General features: G+C 34.4%; 1 protein-coding gene across 2 annotated transcripts; it reads left to right on the top strand.

The window, feature by feature from the left end:
* The first annotated feature begins 2,222 nt into the window (after nucleotides 1-2,222).
* Nucleotides 2,223-8,272, top strand: LOC128547409 (transcription intermediary factor 1-alpha-like). 2 transcript variants are annotated; one of them, XM_053520158.1, is made up of 2 exons: nucleotides 2,223-2,572; nucleotides 5,909-8,272. In XM_053520158.1, exons 1-2 carry the CDS (start codon nucleotides 2,235-2,237, stop codon nucleotides 6,063-6,065), a joined length of 495 nt encoding a protein of 164 aa, XP_053376133.1. In that variant the 5' UTR covers nucleotides 2,223-2,234; the 3' UTR covers nucleotides 6,066-8,272. The 2 variants fall into 2 exon arrangements, with proteins under 2 accessions (XP_053376133.1, XP_053376134.1); XM_053520159.1 differs by lacking the exon at nucleotides 5,909-8,272 and adding an exon at nucleotides 3,443-3,537.
* Nucleotides 8,273-10,357: the final 2,085 nt, after the last annotated feature.

Below are 10,357 nucleotides of genomic sequence, written 5' to 3' on the forward strand. Positions count from 1 at the left end.
TCCGAAGATTTATAATGTAAGGAAGGGTCCGAAGATTTATAATGTAAGGACTGGTCCGAAGATTTATAATGTAATGACTGGTCCGAAGATTATAATGTAAGGACTGGTTCGAAGGTCTATTATGTAAGGACTGGAAGCCATTTATCAGCCGTTGCCTTTAGTGGTTATCTGCTAATTTAGTAAATTAAATACTACATACAACCAACTATTTCTAGTGGATCCTTAAATGACAGATCGAACAAGCTGTTTGAACAAGCTTCGTGGATTTATATGTAGCGAGGCCTATATGTACTAAAAAGCATTGGTAAACACGCGTACATGTTGTGACTCCAGTACATACTTATAACATGAGGTTATATTTTCAACACGCGTATATTTGGTGACTCCGTTATATACTAATAACACGAGATTATGTTTTCAACACACGTACATGTAGTGACTCCGGTACATACTAATAACATGAGGTTATGTTTTAAATACGCGTACAAGTAGTGACTCCAATATGAGGTTAAGTTTTCAACACGCGTACATCTAGTGATTCCAATATGTACTAATAACATGACGTTAAGTTTTCAACACACGTACATGTAGTGACTCCTATATATACTAATAACATGAGGTTAAGTTTTCAACATGCGACGCGGCGTACATGTAGTGACTCCAATATGTACTTATAACATGAGGTACCGAACACACACATATAACATGAGGTTATGTTCGTAACAAGCTTACATGCAGTAATTCCAATATATTCTAATAACATGAGGTTATGTTTTCAATACGCGTACATGTATAGTGACTCCAATATGTACTAATAATTCAACACGCGTACATGTAGTGACAACTATATATACTAATAAAACAATGTTAAGTTTTCAACACGCGTACAATATTATCTAATAACACGAGGTTATGTTCTCAACACGCGTACATGTAGTAACACCAATATATACTAATAACATGAGGTTATGTTTTCAATACGCGTACATGACGTAACTCCAATATATACTAATAAAATGAGATAAGTTTTCAGCACTATATATACTTATAACATTAGTTATATTTTCAAAACGCATACACGTAGTGACACTTATATAATACTAATGGTATGAGGTTTGGTTTTCAAAAGGCGTACATGTAGTGACTTCTGTATGTACTAATAAGTGTCGGTTAAACACCAATCTGGTCGCTCGCTGCATGTGAATGTGTTCGGTTTGAACTGTATATTATATGGATATTCAAGTCGTTAAAATCAGTTTACATCAACTAAACGAATAGATAAAATGTCAACATCTCTGAAAAATACTGAATGGTGTAAACGAAGCTCCTACTCTTACAAGTACCCGTACAAAGAGCAATACTAAACTAATCTGACGCAATGATGAACTTTTCTATTTTTCATTTGAGGCTCTTCTTTGTCTTGTGTATTAAAGTCTAAAATGAAGTTCAATGGTAATTTTGCTATATTTTACTGTTTTTAAATGATTGAACTTCTAAGTTGACACACATACATTTATAGCTAGAAGGCATAGAGGATAATTGTTTGTTTCCGTGTTAGACTGAAATATCTTCCACGAATGAACACTGCATAAAATATTTTCACGAATTGTAAGATATGCTGTTCATGAGTGAAAGATATTTTGATCTTGCAAGTAAAACAAATACATTTTCTTTTAATTTCATGTTTTGGCTAAATGTACCCATTACTGAAGTACACAGTTTCTTACCAGTGAAAAAAAAAGAAGATATATTTCACTAAGAAAATACAAATATATTTCACTCTAATATATCAATAAGTCACTTAAAACATGCAATAAAAAGATATCCAGTTGTAAAGTAATCTACTTTATCATAATACAGTTTAAAGTTCCATAATGCTTTTAATTTAATATCAGAAATATGTAGAACAGTTTAAAAAAGGAGAATATGTATGAATTCTTGGTTAGAAAAGAACTACACTCAATATTGTACATAAACTTCCAAAGTTAGAGTCATAAAGGGAGGTAATCGAAAACATTTTGTTCAGTTATTCTTCCTGCTATGTTGATTAAACCTTTTACAAATATATGAGAGTGCAAGTATCGAACATAAGATTTAACAAGACATTATCATATTAAATGTTCATAACAAAAAGGTGGCAGTCACACTTTAAACAAAGACATTATGAACATTTAAGATTACTTGTGTACATACTAAAAGTTTTCTAATCTTTTATGCAGGAATTACCTTGTACAATGGCCGAGAGTGAGAGAGGCGACCTTACATCGGTCAAAGACGGTTCAGATGCTGACTTTGACATTGTCTGTACACCATGTTGGGAAGACAGTATCAGAGAGGAAGCTGTCAAATATTGTCCGGAATGTCAGGAATACCTTTGTAAAACATGTACAAGACATCATGGTCGGCAAAAGATTACACGTTCGCATAAGCTGCTAGACAGAAATGCTGCCAAGCAAGCGTCTGCTGTTTCCATGACAACAAAATGCCATTACCATCCAGATCGAGACATCGAGATGTACTGTGGAACTCATGACATGGTCTGTTGTCTGAAGTGTATTGCTACTGAACATAGGTTTGTTTTGTATAAGTACTACAGTCTTATGAAACAGATCTGAATATAATTGTTGAATATAGTTAGGTAAAAATATTACATAGCAGCAATCTCATAACAAGTTTGCTTTTATATATATGTTTACAAATGAATAATTAAGGCACTGTAGCAGATCGTACGACAGAAAAGATTTTTTTTGGGGGTATCAGGAAGTTAATGCTATTTATCCTACCCTCGTATAAGATATAGCACAATATCGGTCTGCCTAATAAACTTTGCTTTATCTAGTCAGTGTCAAGATATCACTTTTGCGGGAACTTTTGAAATCACTTATTTTATCAAAATTTTACATTTAAATCATCACCATTGTATTGGAAATGTCTGAACTTAGAAAATGAATGGTCAAATCAAAGGTTTTTAGCCTGAAACAAAAATGTTATTGCTATTTTTCACTTTTACAACACTTCAGCCGGAAATTTTGAAAACATTTTTTTCCCGAATTTTTCATTGAAACTGTTATCATTGTATTGGAAGTGTTCTAACTAAGAGAATAAGTGGTGAAATCAAAAGTTTTTATCCAGAAACCAAAAAAGTTATTGCATTTTTTCATTTTTTCACAAACTGAAGTATACACTAGCAAACGTCATATTATGTGACGTCAATTCTGCACGTTGTTGCTCTTTCCAACGACTTTTTCCCAATTTTCTGAACAGGTAGGATAAATAGAATATTAGATTACTGTCTGAAAAAAAACTAAATTTATTAGGCTCGTCTACGAAAAATTATAAGGCTCGGCAGAGCCTCGCCTAATATATTTTCTTCAACTCGCCTAATAAATCTAAATCTATCAGACAGTAACCTAATATTCTCTATATTTCTAATTACTGACAGACTGTATGAGCCGCACCATGAGAAATCTAAGATAGTGCATTTGCGACCAGCATGGATCTAGACCAGCCTGCGCATCCGCGCAGTCTGGTCAGGATCCATGCTGTTCGCTTTCAAAGCTTATTGCAATTAGAGAAACCGTTAGCGAACAACATGGATCCTGACCAGACTGCGCGAATGCGCAGGCTGGTCTGGATCCTTGCTGGTCGCAAATGCACTATGTTGGTTTTCTCATGGTGCGGCTCATATATAGAAACACATGAGAATTGGTTATTTTTACTAATTTTTACATTGAAAATTAAAACGCGTTCGTAACGCTTTACACGAGGTAAACTGCCTATATATATATTTAACGAACGTGAAATACATATTCCTTCGTGGTGTATTGGTAAAGAGAGCGGTAAGTTTTTATAACCGCGGCGGCCTGGATTCGATTCCCGACTCGAGTATCTTTTTTTCTTGATTTGGGATTTTTAAGTCGCCAGCTTCATTATGACAATTTTCCTTCCAAGCATCATATGCCAATATAGCTCATTCATGTGTCTAATGGTGTGACAGGAAAGGCCGTACCGGCGACAGTAACCATCAGAACAAATCAACACCCTTTACAATATTTACAAATTTATTTACATAAGATGATTATTAACAAATGAATAGATGATATGAAAAAAACAACAAAAAAAAAAACAAACTGATTATAAGAAAGAAAGAAAAAAAATCAAAGTTCAATATCACCAGATACAAAGTTCTTACAGTTCCATTCTAAAGTGACGTGTCACAGTTCTTTAATTTAACTGCGAACTTTAAGTAGCACAAACAATATCAAAACGTATCTTGAAATAAAGTCCCTTTAAACCGGGAATACGTTGATTCCGTATTGGCTCCCTATGGTGGTAGGTGATTGCATCCCTGAGCTGACTTCAGAGGATAACAAAAATCAGCGTCTTTGCGGTTTACGGCACAACCATGGGACGTAAGCTCTGCGCTGGGAATATCACATCCAGGCGAGTGAAGACAAGTGAACCTCGGGCATTGTACTTCCGGGTTACGACATCACCAGGAAAAATCGTCTGGCGGAAGAAGCTAAAATATATAACATATGGTAAGTACCATAGCAAAACAAATAAGTTAGGTCATAAAACTGCTCCTTTGGGTACACCATACCTCCGTAGGCTCCCATAAATAATACGTGCTACTTATACAAATATATGTGCTACTAAGTTCAGACGTGACATGATTAATTACGTCACTAATTACTTCAATTATTACAAAAATTACTTTCTTAAAAGACTAAAGTTAAAGTATGAAAAAGATATGAAAAGTATATGATGAAATATTATAGATACGGACATGATAAACTGCAGCTATTATTTACAACTACAAATTAACAAAATTCAATATAAATCAAACGTTATATCATAGTTGGCATCCATATACTAATGCCATACACTACAACTGACATTAATTAGATGTGCTATAGACTGGCACACAATTACAAATTACAATAATATATTACATATATGGTACTAGACTTGCCATATAGATTTATACATAACTATACAATGCAGTAATGGCGTTCCATAATTAACAAAATGTTTGACCATATGTTTTTGAAACAGTGCTTTACAATTATCACGATACAAATTTCAGTATAAATCTAACATCTTATATAAACGAAACATTTTAGATTCCTCTTTCGAAATAATTTACAAAAGTCTGAAAAATTTAATAAATTATCCTGACATACCGAAACTAGCTAAAATCATATGCCGAAAAATAAATGTTACAGAGTTCTGTAGAATGCACAAAAATTTACCAAATAAAAATCGTAATTCAAAAATCATACAAAAATCTAACAAATAAATTTCTTACCTCGATCGAGCATAAATTTCTAGCAAGAAAATAAATCAGACATAGATTCGTCTATAATGTCGGAATGTGGTGTGCGCAAGGCATATCTAGTCCAGTCTATTTAAAGGGTAATGTCCCGCCAAATACTAAATTTCATGGGATTCACGGCCTATGCGTAAACTCTTGACTATTTTTATTTCCACGGGATTCACGATATAGCCGGGAAATCTGACTACTTTGGCGCGGATTGAAATTTACAATTTGAGGCCCATTATAGTGGTTTTGGGGATAAAAACATGAATTACTGAAGTTTATAAAATATCAACTTTCTTATTACTGAACCGAATTTAATGAAATTTACATGGAAATTTAAGTTATGAAATACAGAAAAACATCAGAGGTATTTTATGCGTGAAATTTGACATTTACCCTAATAACTCAAAAATTTACAAAAAGATGATGCAATACCTGCATTTACACTACAGATAAAATAAGGCCCGTATGTCAATTTGTGAAAAATGGCCCTTTTAAAAAAATAGATATATTTCAATATATTTACCATAATGTTTTACTTACTTCTCTTTTGTATTAAGATTATGTTTTTCATTTGTTACCTAGGGCCTGCAGTGGAGTGTCTGGTATAGAAGAAATGAAGACAACTTCCGTTCAACAACAGGAGGTAGAACGGTTACAGAATGACACGAGAAACATTCAAGAGCGTTTAGCAGATACTGATAAGAAGACAAAGAAAAACATATTTCACACAATATTGTGATGTTTGATAAGAATGGGCAATGCCTCTGGGAGTTGGTAGACAAAGATGCTGGTCTGACCAATCCAGTTGCATTGAAATATGACGACAAAAGGAATTGTTTAATTGTAACATGTGCTTGTTCTGACAAACTAGTCGTTTTTAATATTTCCGCTTAAATTTACATGTTCTTTGTACTTAGGCTAATCACGAAGATAACTGCAATGAGAATTAATCGTTATGCACAGGGTTATATCATTTAAATAAATAAAGCACTGCATTTTTAATAAATCAAAAAGCCATGTGTGGGAATTTAGCCAGAGCAACCAGAACAGCCAGAAACCAACCCTAACCCTAACCCTAACCCTGGCTACTCTGGCTACACTGGCTGCTCTAGCTAAGTTCATGGGAATCAGCCAAATGTATTATAATTGTTAAATAGAAAAATGTCAGTGTCTCATGTCGTCCTCGCATTAAATATCACAAAAATATATGAGTTTTATTACCTTAATTATATATAAAATGTCTTCAGTCAACGGAAATATGTTGAATTGTTCATCCTTGCAATTGTTACTTTGTATGTTAACAGCTGGATGTTCATACAAATTATACATTTTATCCAATTTAATATGGTTGTTACCTTTTTGTGCTACTGGAGATGTGGCACCTGTGAACTTGGAACACGTGTTGTAGCTCATTTCATACGCAACTCACAGCGAGTATTTACAGAATTCAACAGTTTTTACATGTCGAATTCGATACTAATTTACCAACAACCGTTTTATTTAAAATTGCCCAACTTTCCAGACTTTAAGCGTCCCTTTATTACTGTAACAATCATTACCAAGTTTTATTCTTTGCAAAAGTAAGCGTTTTTATTTCCGAGAATCTTTTGTTGAAGCGCTATAATGTACGGTGTCCCGATAGGGTCATTGTACTGTCTTACTATCGACCCTCGTCGGCAGAGATAAGAGCTAAACTACGACCATAACTCTATACAACAGAGACAGTGATACATTTACACTATATTATCGTATCGTATTTCTGTGCTGTCGCATCATGTTGTCATGGTTTCGATGTGTCGCGCTCCTCAGTACGACATTAAAATGGCGCCACAGCATCTTGTTGTCGTGGTGCGAAGTCCGATCACACGACGGTGCGATATCAATATTATATTATCGCGTTCTGGTTAGACGTTAGACGTGCGCAATAACAATAACATAGTAGATTTAGGTTACATACTTATTAATACAACTGTTCAGCAAAAGTCAGCTTTGTCAAGGGTATAGCGGTAATTTTTTCTGTTGAAAAAGTCAGTGTTTATAAAACTTGATGAAAAATTTTCGGCTTTAAAAATTGGGTGAAATACATAGCTCGTCCTCCATTGTACATTTTTTTCGCATGTTTGACTGGTACGCGATAACACGATATTAATGTTGTACCATACTAATGACATTGTCACCAGGACAACATGATGCTGTTGTTCAATATTAATGTTGTACTTTGACCGCAAGACTACGACGCAACAGCACGTCAACGACAACGCGATGCGAGAGCGCTACAATACGAGTTGATAACGCGATATTAATATCGTGCTGTCGTATCATGTTGTCGTGCTGTCGCATCGGGTTATCGTACTGTCGTATTGTATTATCGTAATAACGCCGAGCAGTAGCCGACATTACGACAGTGCGATGGTCCTATCAGAACACTGTAATAACGAGACAAGATTACCAATTCAGTGGTTAAGGTATGTGAGAGTCGCCAGAATTATGTAAACATGTGGCATCTTAGGACCCCAGTATTGTAAGCTTATGTTTTTATTACACCGACCTTACTTACATAAGCGTTTTGCAACGTTGTTATCAACTATGTTTTTATAATTCTGAACTATTTATTCATCCTTTAACGTCGTCCTGACTTTTAAAGAATACTTGGAATTCGTTACCGACGAGCGAGTCTCCGTATCTCCAGAGTTTTATTTATGTATAAAGTGTCTCGAAAGTCATACACTTACTATAATAGCGCATGCGTGCTAAATAGTATGAAATGATACCTTGCATGAAATCAGTTTTGGTTATTTAATGACTTTTTTTTTTTAATTTAACGCAATTCCTTCTATTTCATATTTATATTCCTAAACATTAGAACTTTGTAACTTGTACCAAAGGTATAGCAATTAGTGATAGCTATTTCATAAGTTTTAGCTCAAACTCCGCAAGAAGTGCTTATGGTGAGCTTTTAGGATCATTGAATATTCGTCATCCGTCCATGCGTTCGTTGTCTACAATTTCTTTAGAAAATTTGGCAAATAAAAAAGATAGTGTGCTCGATATTTTGCTAGACTGATTTGACCTCACACAAGTTTTTCATGGAATTACACGCCACAACACGTGTATCATTGAAGGTTCAAAGTGCATTGCCGTATGAATACATCTGCGGATGTCTCTAAAGTGCTTTTTGTACCTTTACCATGTGTAAATGTTGAGTTCTGCTCAACCCGGAGCTAGAGGGCGTTAACGGTAGTATAAATTTCCACTACCGTGAACAGGCGCAATCAAACCGAGCCTGTAACATTTTCATTTTTGTTGTGTTAAACGACCTGTGGAGTTTCAACTTTTTCTACTTCATAATGGGAGTCTATGGGAAAATCACAATTTTGATAAAATTTTCGCGAATAGAATTTTTTCTACAACGTAGATTTTAATGAAAATTGTCATAGTCGTAAATACACATAAAAACTATGACCTATAAAATTGTTAAATAAAATGTATAGGTTCGTATGCTTGTTTTTGAGTCATTTGCCCATGATTAAAGTGATCCACGCCATACTGAAGAATATCTCTCAAGCCAATAATCGAAAGCGGCATGCACACATTTTACTTAATAATAAAATTACTAAAAATAAGAAACCGTAGGTGCGAAAATATTACTCATGTTTAACAGTAATTTTGATTCATCACACGCTATTTTTAAAATGATTTCTTTTTTATTTTTGATTCGTAAAAATACGATTATAATGCCATCATTTCGTCATTGTTTCCTTCTATTTTCTATATAAAATGTGTAAAAATCCCATATATGCGTTTTTTCAAAGCTATTTTTTTTTTTGTATAAAACCATTGATATGAAAGCTTAGGTGCAAGTGATTTCAAGCTGATGTTAAGATTTTTTAATTATTTAACATGTTAGATGTGTTTAATATCATATTATAATCTTAGAGAGATAGTAACCTTGCCGTTGTAACACATTTACTCACCTGTTGTCATTTATTCATAAAATGATTTTCATTATCGTACGCCGAATCCAGGTTTTATTCTACGTAATACAGATAAATGACGTTACGCCATCACTTCCGGTTTATCAAACGTGCAGAACTGCCTCAAGCTATAAGAATATCCTTTGGAGACATAGAACGCAACCAATGAAAACCACCAGGTAAATTTTAACCAAACTTCTAAGGGATGTTCATTGATTATTCCTTTTCATAGTCCTTCAAATCTTGGTCGTCCGTGCAAAATCCTGGTTTACACGGGAACTGAAAAGAAAAACGTTAAAAGTCTTCTTCTCAGAAACCGCTGGCTCGACTTAGTATTTTCACACAAACATTTCTCGTGTAGCCCTCTACTAAATTCCTTCAAATAGTTCTGCTTTGTATAAAAACATGACCGCCAGAGGGCCATACTAAAGAATTGGGCAAAAATCGATTCTATTATCTTTCCTTGTTTATTGAGATCAACGCTATACATTGTTGTCTCCCTTCGACCGTCTAGCTAAATATCGATCACTATCGGATGTTTTTAGCGAGTGTTGCAGGTTCGGTTCGGCTATCTACGCTTATCGTATCACGGGAGGTGCCGATCATAAAGAAACAAGGATTAATAGATTAGAGATCTATTATAAAAACGTAGTGGGAAGGGTGATTTATTTTACACCAGTTTTAAGTACCGGTAAGCAACAACATCAAATGTAGTCGTCTTTATATATATCAGGTTACATACAGAGTAACAACTTGGTTTAATCAAGTTGGCAATTTTTTTCCTGCTAGTCCGATGTTAATTTGATAAGCAATGTTTCTTGGGTGAAAAGTCATCAAAATCATTATGTATCGTTATGAATTGTTTTTCTCTGAAACTGCTGTCCCAAAGACAAAATAACTTCACAAAGATGTTTCTCGGGTGACCGTCTAACAAATTCCAAATTCGATTGAGCTCTAACCAAGTAAACACCAAACCTTACCCCCATTCAATCTCTGCAAAAGGTTAAGGGTTAACTATTAAAACAGATGGATGGATGCCAGAGAGTCCATCGTCTGT

The sequence above is a fragment of the Mercenaria mercenaria genome, chromosome 12 (genome assembly GCF_021730395.1).
Source record: "Mercenaria mercenaria strain notata chromosome 12, MADL_Memer_1, whole genome shotgun sequence".
NCBI lineage: Eukaryota > Metazoa > Mollusca > Bivalvia > Venerida > Veneridae > Mercenaria > Mercenaria mercenaria.

What these genes read in the sequence shown, in the direction of transcription:
- LOC128547409 (XM_053520158.1), top strand. Translation starts at nt 2,235, where the DNA reads ATGGCCGAGAGTGAGAGAGGCGACCTTACATCGGTCAAAGACGGTTCA. An exon ending in TGTATTGCTACTGAACATAG is followed by an intron (nt 2,573 to 5,908) that starts GTTTGTTTTGTA and finishes TTTGTTACCTAG; the next exon opens with GGCCTGCAGTGGAGTGTCTG.